Below are 21,061 nucleotides of genomic sequence, written 5' to 3'. Positions count from 1 at the left end.
ACAAGCTGCATTGGTTACCAGTTTGTTTCCAGGTCCAATTCAAGGTGTTGGTGTTGACCTTAAAGCGCTACTTGACATGGGACTGGATTGTTTGAGGGGCCACCATTGCCCAATTTCATCTATCAGATTTAACAGAATGGACATATTATGGAGTCAGTCATCTAGGGAATTATATATGGTGGCACCTACGCAGTAGGCGTTTTTTGCAGTGGCCCTGTGCTGTAGAATCTTTCCCCCCACCCCGCCCAAGGTAAGTATGCTTTCATTGTTTCTAAGCTTCCAAAAGTCCCTGAAGACCTGGTAAAACCAGCAGGGGATGGGTGAACTAGTGAGGTGCCCATATTGCTATTAACATCCCTTTGTCTATTATTCTTGCTTTAAGTGTTTTTATTGTTTTAAATGTTACAATATTTGTTAATGACAAAGATATTAGATATTTATTGTTTTAGTTCTGTATAACCAAAATTACTTGCTTGGGAGATGGGCGGCCACATAAATTAGATAAATACATACCTGGTCTTTATGTAAATTTAAGCTTTGATTGTGGTTATCTTGATTCATGCAATGTGAGAAAAAGTTTGACTGTTTTCAAATCAGAAACATTGGTACAATGGAAAACTATCACTATTTTAATATATATCTATATATATGCCCTAGTACATTATTTGAATATCAGAAATAAAAGTAATGGCTGGATTCTCTGTGACTTGAAATATATTGAAATTGTATTGAGCTTCTAATAATTCACAAATAGCATTTACTGATCCATTCTAGCTGGTAAGATCATATGTTCTCTTGAGATCTTGTTCCATCTCTAAGTCTGTGTCTAATGTGTACATCTGAATAATAAGGCTTAGAATATTTTTCACATGGGAAATAATGAAATTTAAAACCACACAAATAGCCCTATAGAAATCCTAGTGCTTGTTGGAAATGTTTATATTGAATACGACACAACTCATGCTACTGTGTACATATTATTTGGCTCACTCTACATTCAACAGCTCTCAGCAATTCCTTCAGATGCATTCACTGCACTTTTCTATGCTAGACGAAGTTTATATTTGCTGACCTTGAGATGCCTCTTTTGTCATCCAGGATTGTCACCCAGTATCATCTGTGAGAAAATGCATTACTTCAGCCATCAACAAGTTTCTGATTTCTCTGGTTTTTCTAGGTTTTCTCCACCTAGAAAAATAGTACAGATTTTTGGATTTTAAACTATTGCTATTCCTTTGTCTTCCATCTCAAATTACAGCTGATTCATGCCTAATTAAGGTTTTTAGTTCAGTTTAGTTTGTATTTTCTGAGATATTTACTCAGGTCAATCTTTTCTCTGTAATCAAAACTTTTAATCGTTGCTACCCTCCCCCCCCCCCCCAAAGTAGCTTCCCCTGTCTCCTCAGCATCTGTTATAAGGGCCCACAGCAGGGTAGTTTTGTTTGAAGGTGAATCCAAGACTGGGTCTGTGTTAGATCCTGGTCCCTGTATGTTGATTGGAGCACATAGCAGCCAGAAAACAAAACAAAGAAACAAAAAAAAATGGGATATCTGCTGCCCCCAAGAAAAACAGTTCTGACCTTTCCTTAGCCTCTGACAATTATGCTGTTAAACGTTGCTTTGTTGACTCTTCCCACTGGGCGATAGAGCTGCTTGTCTGTCTGCAGAAACACTCACAGGGCTAAGCAAGGCATGTACAACAGGAGGGTTACACATTCAACCATTTCTCCATTATGCAAAGAACTGTGAAATACAAAAGTACAAAAACAATGATTTTATTATTTTCAGAAACAAAAATCTAATCGTATGAACGATTCTATTAACGATTCTTTTTTTCCCTTTTTTACTAGGCTTTGTTTGCCAGCTTCCCGACATCCAATATCAGTTCTGCACCCAGTCTCAGTTCTACGGCCTTGTCATCTAGTTCTTGTAGTCGCAGAGGATCAAGTTCCATTTCTGAAGTCCAGAATGCATCTGGTCTGCACAAAGTGATGTCATCCCAGAGTGCATCTTCACATTTGGTCCCTAAGCCCCCAGTCAATATCAGGAAAGTAGCATCTCAGAGAATATCCAAGTAAGTTTGTATTCCTTAGTCAGAAGTAGTCTTGAAATTTTAGATGAATAAAGGTTAACTTGCAAGGGTCCCTGATTTCTTCTTGTAGATATAAGGAAGTTTCTATGCTGAACTAAGGAACCCAGTTAGATCTGGGATTTGTCCTAGATAATTTTAACAATAGATAATATAGTTTATTTCCTGAATATGGTGGGTTTTTATGACCTCTGCATATTACAACAAAGAGATACATTAATTTATAAATGCTTGATATTTTTGTACATTGTACATTTGTACTTTGCAGATTTCTAAACTTTGGTCTTAACATATTGTAATAATTGCTTTCTGAAAGGTTGATTATAGTTGTATTTAATTATGAATGTAAGAATGTATGTACCTATTTAACTTTTAAGTTACTTCAGTTGCATGTTAAATTTGTTATCCTTTTTAAAAAAAGATTATTAAAGTGGAATCTGTCTTTTTTTTTTTTAACATTCAGTTGTTTTGTGGCTTTCTACTACAGGTAGTCTTCTCTTAATGACCACACAATTGGGACCAGCAACTCCATCACTAAATGATGTAATCATTAAGCAAAATGTGTGATTGTGACAGACTTAGAATCTCACTTCTGTTGCAGTCTTAAATGAATCACCCCAGTGATTGAGATATCATGTGATCATGACGTGCAATTTTACTGCCACTCCTCTTGTTGGAAGCCAGCAGTTGAGCATGCAAATGATGATCATGGCATCATGGGATGTTGCAACAGTTGTTAACATCCACCATTTGCAAAGTGCCCGAATTTTGATCACATGACCATGGGGACAGTGCAACAATCCTAAGTGTGAGAAGCAGTTGTAAAGTTATTTTTTCAGCACAGTCATAACTTCAAACAGTTGTTTAACAGGGCATTCGCTGTCCCAACAAAAACAACAACAAAAAAGATTTTTGGCTGTACCACACAGGAGATATCATATTACTATCAATCCTCTTGTGGCTGAAAAACCAACAAACATATGGAATGTATGTACCAGCTGCAAAATGGTTGCTATATTATAGCTAGTTTTGTGGTAGCTATAAGATAGAACATCCATGTCCCCGGCCATCTAAAAATTATAAGGCTATCAGTGCATGTAACATAGATGTGTGTGTGGACAAGAACATCAACGTTGCTGTCAAGCAAAATCAAGCTTTTAATAGCGAGTGCCACACAAAGTGCACTAACCAAACAGGTGGTAAGACAATAAGGAAACTCAGGCACCACACAGGTTATGTAGGAAATAATCACAGGGTCGGTCATAAAGGATTCAAATGTCTTTACACCAATACACAGAGTATGAACAGCAAACAGGGTGAATTAGAAATTCAGGTTAATGAGGGCAGATATGATATTGTTGCCATTACGTAAATATGGGGAGATGAAACCCACAAATGGAACACACAGCTAGAGGGATTTAAATTATTTAAAAGAAACAGACCAAATAAAAGAGGAGATGGGGTTGCTCTCTATATAAGAAATAATTACATCTCTACAGAAATAGAGCACAACAACGATGAAAACTGTCTTGAATGCATTTGGATCAATATAAAGGGGGGGGGGATGGCATTGCCATAGGAGTATACTATAGGCCACCCAACCAAACAGGAAATAGATGAACTTTTTGCTAGTCAGCTAACTAAGGTATGTAGGAAGCACATCACAATAGTAATGGGGGACTTTAACTACCCTGATATCAACTGGGAGACAAACTCTGCACCAAGTGGAAGATCAAAAAGATTCCTGACAAACCTTGCAGACAAGTTTGTCTCCCAAAAAGTAGAGAAGGGAACTAGGGGATTAGCCATTTTGGTTCTAATTCTCACTAACCAAGATGAAATGATAGAAGGTGTCGAAGTCATAGGAACCTTGGGAAGCAGTGATCATGCAATATTGGAATTCAACATTATGGAAGCACAAGCAATAGAACACAGTCAAACTAGAGTCTTGAACTTCAAGAGAGTTAATTTCAATAAATTTACAGAGGGTTTGGGAAGGATTCCATGGATGAGAATCCTCTAGGGGAAAACAACTCAAGAAGCTTGGGAAATTTTGAAAAATGAGATAATAAAAGCCCAGTCTAGCACAATACCAACAAAGAGGAAAAATAATAGCTCTCAAAAGAAACCAGCATGGCTGTATAAAGAACTCTCTGATAAATTGAAAGATAAAAAGGACAAGTACAGAAAGTGGAAAGAGGGACACATAACTAAGTCAGAAAATCAGCAAATAGCCCGAGCCTCCAAAGATGAAGTGAGGAAAGCTAAGACTCAAAATGAATTAAGGCTTGCGCTCAAAGTCAAAAATAACAAAAAAAGCTTTTTTCAACATGTAAAAAACAAGAAAAAAGTGAAGGAAATGATTGGTCCATTAGTGGGTGAAAGTGGCAAGAAGGTGACAAGTGACGGAGAAAGCTGAACTATTTAACTCGTTTTTTGCATCTGTCTTTACACAAAGGGAAAAACAGACCAACCTATCAAAAATAGTGCCATAAAAAAACAGAATAGAAACACAAGTTAAGATAGGCAAGAAAATGGTAAGTGATCACCTGTCCAGCCTACACGAGTTCAAATCGCCAGGACCAGATGGATTACACCCCAAGGTTCTCAAGGAACTGGCAGATGTGATCTCAGAACCACTGAACTATATTTTTCAAAGATCCTGGAGCACAGGGGAACTACCAGAGGACTGGAAAAGAGCTGATGTAGTTCCCATTTACAAAAAAGGAAAAAAAATGGACCCAGGAAATTACCGAACTATCAGCCTGACCTCAATACCTGGGAAGATTCTGGAAAAGATAATCAAACAACGAATCAGCGAACACCTAGAGGCAAACAAAGTCATTACTAAAAGCCAACATGGTTTGTCAAAAACAGATCATGCCAGACAAATCTTATTGCATTCTTTGACCAACTGACAAAATTAGTGGACCAGAGGAATGCTGTGGATATAAATTACTTGGACTTCAGTAAGGCATTTGACAAAGTAGATCACAACCTACTACTTGATAAGATAGAAAAATGCGGGTTAGACAGCATCACCACCAGATGGATCCGTAGCTGGCTAACCAGCCATACTCAGCGTGTAGTCCTCAATGGAACCACATCTATATGGAGGGAAGTGTGTAGTGGGTTGCCCCAGGGCTCTGTTCTGGGCCAGTGCTCTTCAACATCTTCAGCAACAATTTGGACAAGGGGATAGATGGGGAACTCATCAAATTTGCAGACGACACCAAGCTGGCAGGAATAGCCAACACTCCAGAAGACAGGCTTAGGATACAGGAGGATCTGGACAGACTTGAACACTGGACGCTATCTAACAAAATGAAATTCAATGGTGAAAAAAGTAAGGTTCTACATTTAGGCAAGAAAAACCAAATGTACAGGTATAGTATAGGTGGTATCTTGCTCAATAGTAGTAATTGTGAGAGGGATCTCGGATTCCTAGTGGACAATCATTTAAATATGAGCCAGCAGTGTGCTGCAGCTGCCAAAAAAGCCAACGCAGTGCTAGGCTGCATTAACAGAGGGATAGAGTCAAGATCACACGAAGTATTAATACCATTGTACAATGCCTTGGTAAGGCCAGACTTGGAATACTGCATCCAGTTTTGGTCACCACGATGTAAAAAAGATGTGGAGACTCTAGAAAGAGTACAGAGAAGAACAACAAAGATGATTAGGGGTCTGGAGGCTAAAACATATGAGGAATGGTTGCTGGAATTGGGTATGTTTAGTGTAATGAAGAGAAGGATGAGGTGGGACATGATAGGAGTGTTCCAATATCTCAGGGGCTGCCACAAAGATGAGGGAGTCAAGCTATTTTCCAAAGCGCTTGAAGGCAGGACAAGAAGCAACGGATGGAAACTAATCAAGGAGAGAAGCAACCTAGAACTAAGGAGAAACTTCCTGACAGTTAGAACAATTAACCAGTGGAACAACCTACCTTCAGAAGTGGTGAATGCTCCAACACTGGACGTTTTTAAGAAGAAACTGGACATCCATTTGTCCGAAATGATATAGGGTTACCTGCCTGAGCAGGAGGTTGGACTTGATGACCTCCAAGATCCCTTCCAACTTTATTATTATTATTATTATTATTATCATCATCATCATCATCATCATCATCATCAAGAATGTTGCACAGATGGGTTGTCTGGAATTATCTGCATCAAGTCCAGTATTTGATCAGTTCCTTGACACTTTGACATTTTGACAAATACAAGAGATCTTTGTGCTTCATGGATAAGTATCAATCAGAATATCAGTTCAAACCCAGGATACTGGATGAGCTTTATGGAAGTTGCATATGTGTATTTTCTTCACAGTATGCTTTGCAACTGGGTGCTTATAATGCAGTAGCTGATGTTAATATTGACATGGGAAGAGATATTAAAAGTTCCTACTCGCCTATAAGCAAGTCAATTTCATTTTCTACGAAAGAAATATATATATACTTCAAAGTTGCAAAAACATGTACAGTCCTGATGTGCCAATATACTTACAGGCAACTAATTCCCTCAAAATCAATTTTATCCAAGCATGTTTATTACTTGGTTGATAATAAGCAATTGTTTTTCACTGTGGTTTCTCAAACTTGCTTCATCATACCTATTTAGAATATTAAGAAATCCTTTATAAGAAATTCTCTGAGCCAGCCAGAGGGCATAATTAAACTATTTATTTTAACTACAGAATCTTTACTATAGTCTGCAGTGGCTTTCACAATACACAAAAACTGGATTCTATTGTTAGGATAAACATTGCAACTGTTTCTGCTTTTTACTCACCAGTTTCATTTTTGCCCACTGGATTACTGTATCATTTTTAGGATTTCAAACTACCATCTTTGATTTAAAAAAAGTATCTTTCCTTTTAAAAAAGTATCTTTCCTTACTGAAATGCTTCTTTTTTCAAAGTTAGTTTATTTGATTTATGGCCTTATATTTTAGCTGATGCAGAATGATACCAGCCCCTTCTGGGGGAAATCAACTTCCCTCATTCAACACTTTCTTAAATATATTGTTTTCCTTGATTCACACTGTTAAAGAATTGGATCCCCAGCCAGTGCCAGAAGATCTTTGGCCTCATTATATGTACATATTTAATGGGAGGCATCTATCCTGGATTTATGCCTACCTTATCAACCAGTAAAATTTTGTTTTAAATCAATGGAGTCTTTCTGGTCAGCTATGCTAAAATTTTCTTAGCCATCATGATCTTTGAGATAAGTTAGGCTGCTAATCAACATATTTTGAGTCCTCTTTTAGACAAATTTGATAAATACTTGGTAATTTTGGGAAGTGGACATTCCAATTAAATTGACAGTGTATGGGTGATTTCCCCCCCCCCCTTAGGAGAAGAATGTGTCAGTTCAGGTGACAAGCCATTTCAGTGAGTTCTTGTGCTTGCTAAGCAATAAGATGTATATTTGAAGATGCCGGGTTGCTGTACTCACATATTGGCAAAGAGTATGTTTATCTTCTTGAGATAGATTTGCAGCTCCCTGGATAGACTTTATTTAATTGTGTTTTTGTGGTTTCTACTCTGTGACATGTAAGAGTGTGGGAAAGCTGGAAAAAGCTTGGCTTCAAAAATGCACAAAAGAGGGAAGAAGGAAGATACTTTGGGAAAAAAACAATTATTCAGAACAAAGAACACAATTTCAGAACATAGTTTAATTATCAAAGGGTACCAGAAGTCATTCTAGACATACTTTGTGAGCTATTCTTCAGGATCTGGTACAGGTTCCAAATCTCTCCTGGCCATTTATAGAATTACATAGTGATTTCCATGTGAGGTATGTAGAAATAGGGGCTCCTAATATATTCCCACAAAACTGAGGTTAATCCCATAAAAATTCTTTATGGGATCTACTTCATTGATTCATGTGTCCTTCTGTATTTCCTAGCTATAAAACAGATTCAAAAGAGGAAAAGTAAATCAAGTTTTCTGCATGCGGGAGAGATTTTCTCTGGCTCAAAACACTTCAGAAGAAAGTATTTCCTGAATGGTTGGAGACCATGATTTTCCATTCTTCTTCAGCCATTTAGAACAAATAATTTGTTTTTTGTTTCTATTTCCAGCTTGTTTTTGAACTCCATCAAGATTTCGTGTGTGTGTGTGTGTGTGTGTGTGTGTGTGTGTGTGTATGGACCTCGTCATCTTCAGGCTGGGGTCTTTGGCTTCGTGCTTGTGCGAGCAAGGTGTGATCGGAGCTGCCATCTCTCTATAAATATTGGTGGGGGTGTGTGGAGTGCTGGCTTAGTTGCTGTAGGTGGGTTGGTTGGCTGTGTTGGAGTTATTGTTTGTGGATTGTTTGGCTGTTTCATAACATCCTGAGTAGCTGAGGTGCTAGCTGTGTGCCCATTAGCCAGCACCTCGGCTACTCAGAATGTTACGAAACAGCCGAACAATCCACAAACAATAACTCCAACACAGCCAACCAACCCACCTACAGCAACTAAGCCAGCACTCCACACCCACCCACCAATATTTATAGAGAGACTGCAGCTCCGATCACACCTTGCTCGCACAAGCACGAAGCCGAAGACCCCAGCCTGAAGATGACGAGTGGGACCTTGTCAAAATGTCGCCAAGATACTCTCAATCTTACACGGGAAAAGACCTGAATACGCCAAGACCTGCATACCTGTACCTGTGAAAATCTATGAAAACAAATATATATTTTACGGCCTCCCGAAGGTCCATAAAGAGGGCATTCCCCTGCGGCCCATTGTGTCCTTCAGGGGCACACCAACTTCGGGACTAGCCAAATGGCTCAGCGGCCGTATTGGGCACTTGGTTGATAACAACGAGACCACAGTAAAATCCGCCGAAGAGTTTCTGGAAAGATTAGAGCTCCTATGGATAGAGGAGGATGAGGTGATGATCTCTTTTGACATCACCTCACTCTTTACCTCTATCCCCCAAGATCTGGCGGTTTCTGTAATAAAGACCTCCTACAAGAGAAGCAGGAACAACATCTGGATTTTCTCAATACCAATGACCTGATACAGCTGTTATCCCTGTGCCTGAAAACATATTTTACTTTTCAGGGCACTATATATGAACAAATAAAAGGGACGCTGATGGGATCTCCCATCTCAAGTATCATTGCGGAGGTGGTGTTACAGTGGTTAGAGGTGACTGTAATGGCTAGGTATTGCCCCAAATTTTGGGCACACTACGTGGATGACACTTTTGTAATTATCAAAAGACAAGACAGCATCAAATTCCTGGAGCAGTTGAATTCCGTATATTTGGGCATCCGGTTTAATGGCAGAGAAAGAAATCCAAGGCACACTTGCCTTTTTGGATGTACTAGTTAATCGGCGCTCCAACCGCACATTGTGTACATCCGTCTATCGTAAACCCACTCATATGGATAGAATGCTGCACTACAGGAGTAATCATCCTGTAGCACAAAAAATTAGTTGTGTTAGGAGTTTATTTAAATAAAGTAACTCCCATTGCAGTACAGGGAGAGCCAAAATTGAAGAGAGAAAACATCTATATCGTATGTTTAGGCTCAATGGCTACCCCACAGAATTTGTGAGATGCTACAGCAGACCATGTCAACCCCACAGGGCCCAACTCTCCAGAGCAAAGATGACACCAGCCACATGGATAGCTTTACCTTACATCTGTGGTGTTTCCGAAGCCACGGCTCGGCTGCTGGTCCCCCACAATGTGAGCGTTGCCCATAGACCAGAGCAGACCCTAAGAACCCAGATTATGCATCTCAAAGAGCCACACCCCAACAATGAACAGTCTTCCATAGTCTATAGAATTAATTGCAGGAACTGCCCTGCAATTATGTTGGGGAAACAGCTAAAAGACTCAGGACTAGGGTCCACGAACATGAACTGGCAATCAAAAGGCAGGAGCAGCACTCACAAGTGTGGGCTCACATGGCCAATTTGAACCATACATTCGATCTGGAAAATGCACAGACCATATCTCGTGAGACCACTAAGAGTGGCCGCCTTCTCAAAGAAGCCTGGCTTTCGGATGAAAATTCCATCAACCGGCACATAGACCTCCTACCAGCATACCAGACTCTCAGAAGATGGGAGAAACAATGTGGTAATCCACGGAGTAGATGGCCATCCCATACGGTGCAAAAGCAAGACCATGGCTCTACAAATGGGGAAGCTGCAATCCCTAAGGAGGACAACGAACTGGCAAAAGAGGAGGGGGCCGGGTGACACCACAACGAGATAGCAACTGGCAGGACTGGAGTGATAGGGCTGCAGGTGAGGCAGCAAGAGCTGCTATGGCAGGAGACGACGAATGGCTTGGAAGGAGAGACAAAAAAAGGAGGGGAGAGTATGAAGCAGGAACATCTGAATAGTTGTTCTTTGCAGGATCAGGGAGAGGGAGCTACAATCATAAGATCCAGCAACAGGCTGCCGAATGAGAATCAATTTAACACATTGCAGAGTAACATAGCTAATGGGCCGATGATGCGCTCGAGAAGCTGGGCTCAGAGACAGGCAGCTGTATATAGGCAAGCTCCCTAATCACCTAGCATTCTAACTCTGATGACGCCAGTAGTTTGGCTGATGAAAGCTCAGTAAGTAACTTTTTTATTCACAGCTTGTTTATATTAAACAGTCCTGTTTATTTTTATCCTGCTGTTCGTTTTTCTTATATTTATATATATTAAAAAAGATAAAAATTAACAAGAACTAATATTTACAATACTGTAGAGGAAAAGGAAAGAAAAAGGAAAAAAAGAAAAGCCAAAGTCCAGAAAAAAAGAAAATACGAAGAATAAAATATATATAAAGAAATACCTGTTATAGATATAAGTATAAATCCACCTCTTACTCTATCACTCCAACATGAATTGTATTTTTATCTATTTTTTATAATCATGAAAACCATATGTTATAATTTCATTTTTTTTTCTGTTTCATGCAAAAAGTCTCTTAAGAGGTTTTCAGTCAGCATTAAACTTGGATAATAACTTTTCTCTGATCAAAGCTGCCAGTTTGGCTATTTCAGCAAGTTCCGTAATATTCACTGCTCATTCCTCCATGTGGGTAATGTCAAATTGTTCCATCTTGTTCAATCTGCATATAGCACTTAGATTTATATATCGCCTCTGGACAGTTTACAGAGTTGGCCCCCCAACAATCTGGGTCTTCATTTTACTGACCTCGGAAGGATGGAAGGCTGAGTCAACCTTGAGCCAGTCAGGATTGAACTCCAGGCTGTAGGCATAGTTAACCTGCAATATTGCATTCTAACCACTGCGCCATCAGGTTTCTTATATATATAATAGTCTTATATATAATAGTCTCACTGAAGTTTTCAAGTAAAAAACAAGAACTCCACAGTTCTACTCTAAGATACAGATTACTTCCTCTATTGAGATACCTTTATTACCAGTCACTTAAGAGCTAAGGAGAAAGCCCTTTTAGTAGCTTCTCTGGGGTTTTTTTCAAGAATAATTGAAAATTATTTCCAGTTATGTTATTAACTATTTTTCACCTTCTAATTTTGACATACAGCATTTTCTGCTTTTTCAATAGCAGTCTAGGAACAGGAGCTTCCTTCTGCCTAGGAAGGACATACTAGGACTTTTAACCTTATATGAGAGTTGATAAATGATGAATAAATCAATATATTCTTTGGGAATTCTCAAAAACCAGATTTCATTGTTTGATTATTGTATCAGCAGCAGCAACAGTTCTTTTCTGGAAAAGAATATATCAGTGATGGCGAACCTATGGCACAGGTGCCAGAGGTAGCACTCAGAGCCCTCTTTGTGGGCATGCCTACTGCCGCCACCGCCAGCTCACACAGGTCCATTAGGCCACTGCTGGCACCCGGAGCGCCAACCCCACCCAGCACAAAGGAGCCGAAGCAGCTGGCTAGCAAGCTCGAGTAGAGGTGGTAGAGCAGGCCCTCATGTGCTTGCTGGCCTCTGTGTGCGCGGGCTGATGGTGTCAGGCAGCAGCTGCCTTGCCTTGCTCTGCAGCAATGGCATCCCCGCCCTACCCCCTGCCTCACCCCGCCAGACACGCCACCCACCAGAGACCCCCTGGATCTCCCCCAATCCTGCCCAGCCCCCACAGGCATCCCCCCACGAGCAACATCAAGGTGGCCACACCACCCTGGCCACGCCCACTCAGTCTGTCATGACCATAGCAGCCACACCTGTCCCCACCCCCTCTGAGGGCACCACAATGCTGATGCAGCCCTGGCACTTTGCGATACATAAGTGGGTTTTGGGTTGCGGTTTAGGCACTCGGTGTCTAAAAGGTTTGCCATCACTGGAATATATAAAGACAATTATAGACATGTTATTTTGAGGAGCTCTAATGACAATTATAAGAGATGCCAATATTAAGAGTTAAATATCACACAGGATTCATAGCTCAGAAAAAAAATTAGAAAAAAAATGGCATTAAAATCTTTGTTTATTTCATATGTAAGACAAATTTCTTATTTCACAGCTTTTAAAAATAGATTCGTTATCCCTTTTTTTGCTGTTAACCAAGTCTATCAAAGTGGAAGAGCATATATGTGTAAATAGGAAATATTAGAGATTATATTTGGATATTGTTTAGGATTTAAGACATTACTAGATGATTTAAATGATTGGCATGGCTTAAAAATGGTGTGGTTTAGAAGTTTCTCTCCATTTCATATGAAAGGAACTTCTATAGATTTTTATGTTTCTTTGGGATTGAAGTCAATCATGTTGACATTATAATGCAGACGTATTGAAGCTGTCAGAGAACACTATTGTATTCCTGTTTCCAAATTATATATGTATGTGTACGCATAGTTTGTATCTGGTGCAAAATGAGGTGAAACAATCCCTGCAAGGCACCTTTTTCATCATAAAAAGTTGAGATTGCTGAATGGATTGATTTGTAACTTTGCAGCAGCGGGTTGGATTTGATAGTTTTTCAGCCACTTTCTAATGTTATTTTAATCATGGTAGTTTGTTGGGAACAGTTTTAATTTTCAAAGGACAACCCAGATGTACTATGTGACTAAAACTGAATGACAGAAAAATGATCTGAGACAACTAGCCATTCAGATAAAAGAAAATTAAAAGGAATATGTATTTGAGAAAATTAAGAAAACTAATAAAAAGACCCAAGTTAAATTAAGTTAGCTATTTCTTGACCCAGACATTTTGCTTAAGTTATCTGTTTGCCTCCCAAAGTCCTTCAAAAGTTCTACAGGGCTGGAAGCCATTTTTTTAATGTGTTCTTCTGGTATCCAGGGTTTGTTTACTTTCTAATTTAGGAAGATACACAACTCATCAAAAATGCAAATGCTTATTGTGATTACTCACCTTGTATGTATGCTTAAACATCAGCTTTCCCCAATCTGGGTGTCCTTGGTATGTGGGTTTTTATTTACCAGAATTCCCCAGCCAACTTACCAACACGGCCATTCCTGAGATTTCTGGAAGTTGACATTTGGAGACTGGCAGGTTCTCAAGAGTTATTCTTTGATTTCTACAGCTTTTGATAGCCTTACAATGAGCATGTTACATAGGAATGTTTCTTTCCTTATTGATACAAATTAAGTTTTGAGGAAAGCAAACGTTTCTAGATTATATCCATGCAACTCTTATGGGCAGCCCTATCCCGGAAGCTGTAAAAAAAGGTGCTGCCTTCCTGAATTGGCACCTATTCCATATATAAGCAGCAATATTGGGCCAGTCACTTGGGTTTGAGGGAAGAAGGTGTGTTGGATAAGTTTGGCACCTTGAATCATTTGTAAAAAATAATAAAGGTGGGATATAAACAGACAAACAAAAATGCTACTTTTGTATCTCATAACACTCAATATTTTCAGGTTTTTTTGTTTGATATGAAATAAGCAAAATGCTGCATCCGTGTAACATAAATTCCCTGAGAAAAAAGCTGGCAAATAAGAACTCCCTGCTCCAAAGCCTCTGGAGATCTGATGCCAACTAGACGACAGGGGGTTAAATGGAAAAAAATAACGACCTGGTGGAAGGCAGACTCTTTAACATTTTTAACAGCTACGCATTTATTACATGGAAAAATAGTCTGGAAAAAGGTTGATGTTTTTGTCTCAGAAAATTAGAATGACTTTCCCCCTCAGATTTTTTTCAGTGCTGCTTTCTAATTCAGTGTTTTTTCTGGCAGGATAACCTCTACAGAAAGGCAGCTGAATGGATTCCAGAATAGCCTTAACAGCGCTGCATCTTGTGAGCCACTTACAAACTCCACAGGTGAGAAAACCTAGGCTCTACTATCACTAATTTATTTAAATGCTGCCTTTTGTTTCATTTTTGCAGTACCATCTGTCTTTATGTATCCTATAACAGGCTTACTAGCATAAGACAGATAAAATCTCCTTGATGCAACCAGGAAATGCCAAGAAAGACTTGATTACTTCTGAACAGTATGACATTTTAAATGAAAAAAATCTAGAAATGGTGAAAAGAGAAGTGGTTAATGGAGGAAAAAATGTATCCAGGCTACAGAAAAAGGATGATTTCTATCTCACATTCATCAGAAAGAACTGTGGCATCTTATAGTACACACTTATTTTGCGATGGAGGTTTTTTTCCCCTGTTTCCAATGACCATTCTATTTTTTAAAGAGAACATTGGTTTCATATTTGCTTGTACTGAATTCATTTTAGAGTTGAACTATCTTTTTCACACGAGAAAAGAACCGATACCAGTGGAATCTTTAAACTAGTTTGCTTTTTTGTGTGTTTCTGCCATATTAGCAAATGTTTGGTTTCTCATGAGTCTCTTACCAATTTTCTTGGGGTGTTAAGAAGAAAGGCTTCAGTGAAAAATAAAATAAAGTAGTCAAGGGACCTGCTTTAGGCTAAGCCATTTTTTCCATTTTCCAGGTCTCTTGGAAGCTGGCCCTCAGATTATATTCGCCAGAGCTAGACCTTTGTACAGCCGAACCCGAGCCATTGACACAGTTGTAGGGCAAAGAAAGAAAAGGCCAGAGGAGGGAGGGCCAGCCTAAGGTAACAATAGGCACCTCTGTTTTCCCCACATTTTCTTTTGCTAACACTGTAATTTTTATAGTTATGCTAAGGGAAAAAAAAGGAGAAAGATCTATCTACAAAAATCTCATGAAATGAAGTTTTGGTGAAAGGGAGAAACTAAACATAGTAAATGGATGCCAGAAGTCTGTTCATAACATGCTATTTCCTAGTGTAGAGTACTCTAAGAAGGAAATACAGTTTACCTATTTTTCTACTGTAGATTTCTGAGGTAAACAGCCAGAACCTCAAGTTTTAGTCAAGAACGTAAAGATTAAAAGTAAAAATTAAAAAAAAAAGATTTTTTACAAGGTCTGAGTTTATAATAATGGAAGAGAGATAACAGCTTTACATGATACCTAAGCTTCTCTTTGTTATCTTTATTTTCAGCCATCCCCTTTTTAAGCCCTAGGTAGGATTTTACATGGGTAAATTCAAGCCCCTTAATTTGGCATATTGAAAATTAAAGGAAATTAATCTAAATGGCTGATGTTACAAGCAGTTTTAGTATGTTTATATAATGACTAAGGTTTCAGAATAAAGCCAGGATATTCTGTAATTTTCTTAGTGACACATTAATCTTTTGTGATAATAACGTGAACATAAGTGTCCATTTCCTTTTATAAAAAGACCATTTCCTGTCCTTAAGTGAGAGAGTGAAATAATCAATCCACAATAAGAATCCCTGCAGTTTCTACATACTAATAGTAATTTGGAATTAATATCTTTCTCATTTTTGCTCACTGTTTTACTATAATCAACTGTACATGTTGCCTTAACTTTGAAACAGCCTGTCATCAAATAGTACGTCAGGCAACCCAGCCTTAGCTTTAGTTTGACTTTATGGATGTGAGATATTACTGCAAAATACCTTCTTGTGAATATGCCCCAGTAGAGAAAGGACACGGTCATTATAGAGCAGAGGTTGCCAACTTTTCTGGCTTGGCGGACTGGCGGGGAGGCAGAGGGGATGGTTTTGTGTGAGCGGCAGGTACATGCATGAACGCACACAACTCCATTTGTGCAAGTGACAGGCTCATGCAAATGAAGTTTCATGCGTGAGCGCTCGTACCCGCTGCTTACGGTAATGGAGCTTTGCACACAAATGCTCACATACAGTAAGTGCAGCTGCACGTGTGCACAGGTTTGCATGGCCTGGATCCAAATAGGCTGTCGCCTGATAGTGGACCATAGCCCCAGGATTGGGAACCCCTGCATTAGAGTAACTGACCCATACTGTCTGGGAATTCTTCATTTATGTGGAATAATTGCATCACAAATGGGGTTCAATGCCTGTCAGTGTATGGTAGACAATTGCTGAGTCAGTCAGTGTGGTACACATTTATGTGTTTCACCATTTGTTTTGACCCCATTCACACAGTGATAATCACTGCAGATTCCTAAAAAATAGAGTAACTTTGTAATGGTTCCAATAAAAAAATGCTAGGATTAGCACAGCCAATTATTATCCAATCAATTTGATGTGCATAATCAGCAAATTGTTTGTGAAATATCTTTATCAAAAGTTCACTGATTGGATGAACCTAGGGCAGTGGTGGCGAACCTATGGCACGGGTGTCAGAGGAGGCACTCAGAGCCCTCTCTGTGGGTACGTGCACCGTTGCCCCAGCTCTGCCTTCCCCCATGGCCTCACCAGCAGCCTCCCCAGAGGAGAGTTGCCCCTGGGCATGGCCCACATGGAGCAGCGCAGCCAAGGACATGGCAGATGGGCAGCAGGGACGAGACTCTGCCCTCACACCCCGTCGCAGATGATGCTGCGGGGTACGGGTAGAGGGCTTGGCTGCAATGGTGCTGCAGGGCCACTGGGCGGACTGTGGTGGGTCATGGAAGCGGTAGGTGGCCCTGAGGGCAGGCGGGGCAGGGGGAGAGCGAGCAGGGATTGGACGTTTTTGGAGAAAAAAAATATTAGTTGTGCCACCTGTCAGTGAAGTGCACCTATCAGGAGGCTCTCCCCATTCTTCCTTTGTTGACTTGAAAGTGGCATTTGACTCAATTTCTTGAGAGACACTGTGGCAAAAATTGGCAAGTTATTTCACCAATCATCACCTTTTTTGACCAGTGATGATACTGAATAATAACACCATTATTGCAGATTACATGAATGAACAAAGGAGAATTGACTGTGCCTATTCCAAACTCCAAAGGAGAGATATTTCTATACAGTACAGTATTCATATTTTAAATTTTATGTATATATTTGATTTATATCTTGCCTTTTATTCAAGAGCTTAAGATAACACTCCCTCCTAATTTTCCCCCCACAACTATTACTCTTTAAAGTAGTTAGGCTGAGAGAGAATGATTTGCTCAAAGTCATCCAGTGAGTTTCTGTGGCTGAGAGGTTAGATTTGGATGTTCCTTCTAATCCAGTACCTTAACCACAATGTTACACGGGCTCTTTATAATGACTACCATCTTCTCTCTAGGCCAAAAGGCTCCAAATCAATGTAGTTTTTCCTCATGGGAACTGCTCTTTCCCTCTTGTCTGTTCCTTTCAGATTTATGATATTATTGAGGTTTGAAGATGTTATTCCAGAAGTAGTCTTATATAGCATTGCCATCTATCAAACAATGCCATCTATCAGGAGTCAAAAATTGTTTAGCACCTACTCTCTGCAATAGTATTTCCACGATCACCCTTTTGGTTCCCAACCTGATGATAATTCCAGAAGTCTAAAAACTTAGCTCTTCTCGCAAACCTTGGAGCAGGGGGCTAATGGAGCCCCCTGCTAGTTGTGTTTTTTATTATAAGGAGCATGTTTGTCTGGACACACGGAGTTTTCTTTTTACTGTTTTTTTTTTAAATTTTTAGTGTAAGCTGCCAGGGTCATTGTGGAGGTGCTTGGTCTTCAAATCTCATCAATCAGTCAATTGTAGAGTTATATAAGGACATTGCTATTGAGTCAGTAGGTACATTCCATTCCCTTTCTTAATGATTCCAGGCTTAATAAATTAACAGATTTGTTGTGGTTGAAACATTCATGAAATAAAGCCTACTTTATCTTATATATGAATCATTATATTCTGTTGGCAAGTATATACTGGTACAGTCAAAGACATACACATTGAGGGGGGCGATATATAGATGGAAAAAATGCAAATAGTGCTGTTGCAAGGTATCAGTGGAAACTCCCAGCCTGATAGGCAAATGCCATTTGGGAGACAGATTTTCTTCAGCACAGTAATGTGGGAGGAAAGAATTAAATCCACCTTCCCACTCGTTTTTTTTGCAATTGAAATAACAAAAGCTGAGCACGTTAAATACACTTGTTTCAGTGGAATCTTTGTGCAAAATTAATTTTAGTCTATGCAAAATTAATTGTCACTGAATAGAATAGAATTTTTCAAAAGTTAATTTTTCTGAGTTCGTAGAACACCCTTACATATAATGTTGCAGATTACAAAAGGCACATTTATTATCTTGTAGTTTTCATTATTATTTTAAATTGAAACTTAAATATTTGGCAAAATATTTTGTTGATGGAACAAAATGGAACAAAAACTATGTCTGATCAACAAGTCTTCATTAAAAAAGGCAGATGATAATTAATAGCAATAAATATGATATATAAATTGGAAAAAGATTAAGGCTACAATATAATGCAAGAACCCCTTTATGGATTACTGCCTTGTCGTAGCGAAGGGGCTTGCGTAACTCAATGAAGCTATAAGCTATGCCGTGCAGGGCCACCCAAGACAGACAGGTCATAGCAGAGAGTTCTGACAAAATGTGATCCACTGGAGAAGGAAATGGCAAACCACTCCAGTATCTTTGCCATGAAAACCCCATGGACAGTACTAAAAGGAAAAAAGATATGACGCTGGAAGATGAGCCCCTCAGGTCGGAAGGTGTCCAATATACTACTGGGGAAGAGCAGAGGGCTAGTACTAGTAGCGCCAGAAAGAATGAAGCGACTGGGCCAAAGCCGAAAGGACGCTCAGCTATGGATATATCTGGTGGTGAAAGGAAAGTCCAATGCTGTAAAGATTTTTTCTCCATAGGAACCTGGAATGTAAGATCCATGAATCAAGGCAAGCTAGACGTAGTCAAAAAAGAGATGACAAGACTGAACATCGACATCTTAGGAATCAGCGAACTAAAATGGACAGGAATGGGTGAATTTAACTCAGATGACCATCAGGTATACTACTGTGGGCAAGAATCCCTCAGAAGAAATGGAGTAGCCTTCATAGTCAATAAAAGAATAGGAAAAGCAATACTGGGATACAATCCCCAAAATGACAGAATGATCTCAATTCGAATCCAAGGCAAACCATTCAATATCACAATAGTCCAAATCTATGCCCCAACCACTGGTGCTGAAGAGGATGAAATTGACCGGTTCTATGAAGCCCTACAGCACCTTATAGAATTAACACCAAAAAATGATGTCCTTATCATCATGGGGATTGGAATGCTAAGGTAGGAAGCCAAAAGATAACCGGAATAACAGGCAAGTTTGGCCTTGGAGTACAAAATGAAGCAGGGCACAGGCTAATAGAATTTTGTCAAGAGAATACGATGGTCATAACAAACACTCTTTTCCAACAACCCAAGAGACGGCTCTACACATGGACATCACCAGATGGTCAACATAGAAATCAGATTGACTATGTGCTCTGCAGCCAAAGATGGAGAAGCTCTATACAGTCAGTAAAAACAAGACCAGGAGCTGACTGTGGCTCAGATCATGAGCTTCTCGTTGCAAAAATTAGGCTTAAATTGAAAAAAATAGGGAAAAGCACTAGGCCACTCAGGTATGAACTAAATCATATTCCTGATGAATATACAGTAGAGGTGACAAATAGATTTAAGGAATTAGATCTGATAGACAGAGTGCCTGAAGAACTATGGATGGAAGTTCGCAACATTGTACAAGAGGTAGCAACTAAAACCATCCCAAAGAAAAAGAAATGCAAGAAAGCAAAATGGCTGTCTGAGGAAGCTTTGCAAATAGCTGAGGAAAGAAGGGAAGCGAAAGGCAAAGGAGAAAGAGAAAGATACACCCAATTGAATGCAGAATTCCAGAGAGTAGCTAGAAGAGATAAGAATGCCTTCTTAAATGAACAGTGCAAAGAAATAGAAGAAAACAACAGAATAGGGAGGACCAGAGATCTCTTCAAGAAAATTGGAGATATGAAGGGAACGTTTCATGCAAAGATGGGCATGATAAAGGACCAAAATGGCAGAGACCTAACAGAGGCAGAAGAGATTAAGAAGAGATGGCAAAACTACACAGAAGAACTATACAAGAATGAGCTTAACATCCCAGATAACCACAATGAGATGGTCACTGACCTCGAACCAGACATCCTAGAATGTGAAGTGAAATGGGCCTTAGAAAATCTGAGCAACAACAAAGCTAGTGGAGGTGACAGTATTCCAGCTGAGCTATTCAAAATCTTAAAAGACGATGCAGTAAAAGTGCTACACTCAATTTGCCAGCAAATTTGGAAAACTCAACAGTGGCCACAGGATTGGAAAAGGTCAGTTTACATTCCAATTCCAAAGAAAGGCAATGCCAAAGAATGTTCAAACTATCGCACCATTGCACTCATTTCACATGCTAGTAAAGTTATGCTTAAAATCCTACAAGCTAGACTCCAGCAGTATGTGGATCGAGAACTACCAGAAGTACAGGCAGGATTTCGAAGAGGCAGAGGAACTAGAGATCAAATTGCCAACATACGCTGGATCATGGAGAAAGCTAGGGAGTTCCAGAAAAACATCTACTTCTGCTTCATTGACTATGCAAAAGCCTTTGATTGTGTGGATCACAACAAATTGTGGCAAGTTCTTAAAGAGATGGGAGTACCAGACCATCTCATTTGTCTCTTGAGAAACCTATATGCGGGTCAAGAAGCAACAGTGAGAACTGGACACGGAACCACTGATTGGTTCAAAATTGGAAAAGGAGTCCGGCAAGGCTGTATACT

The 21,061-nt window shown here is 39.5% G+C and overlaps 1 protein-coding gene across 10 annotated transcripts in view; it reads left to right on the top strand.

Moving 5' to 3' along the window:
• TTLL5 (tubulin tyrosine ligase like 5) overlaps positions 1–21,061 on the top strand; it is a 151,484-nt gene that overhangs the window by 123,881 nt on the left and 6,542 nt on the right. For 3 of the 10 annotated variants that reach the window (XM_039351675.1, XM_039351671.1, XM_039351676.1), the window contains 3 exons: positions 1,851–2,074; positions 14,239–14,324; positions 14,960–15,392. In XM_039351675.1, the coding sequence (XP_039207609.1) occupies positions 1,851–2,074; positions 14,239–14,324; positions 14,960–15,084 (435 nt within the window). In that variant the 3' untranslated portion in view covers positions 15,085–15,392. Of the gene's footprint in view, positions 1–1,850; positions 2,620–14,238; positions 14,325–14,959; positions 15,396–21,061 lie in introns of those variants that run through there. The other 7 variants (XR_005557723.1, XM_039351677.1, XM_039351674.1 and 4 more) reach the window with 6 other exon arrangements.

The sequence above is a fragment of the Crotalus tigris genome, unplaced genomic scaffold (assembly GCF_016545835.1).
Source record: "Crotalus tigris isolate CLP2741 ecotype Arizona unplaced genomic scaffold, ASM1654583v1 scf7180000018371.15429387391:27106975, whole genome shotgun sequence".
In the NCBI taxonomy this organism is placed as follows: domain Eukaryota; kingdom Metazoa; phylum Chordata; class Lepidosauria; order Squamata; family Viperidae; genus Crotalus; species Crotalus tigris.
The sequence above is the reverse complement of the archived record's forward strand: the minus strand, read 5'-3'. Positions and strand labels throughout refer to the sequence as shown.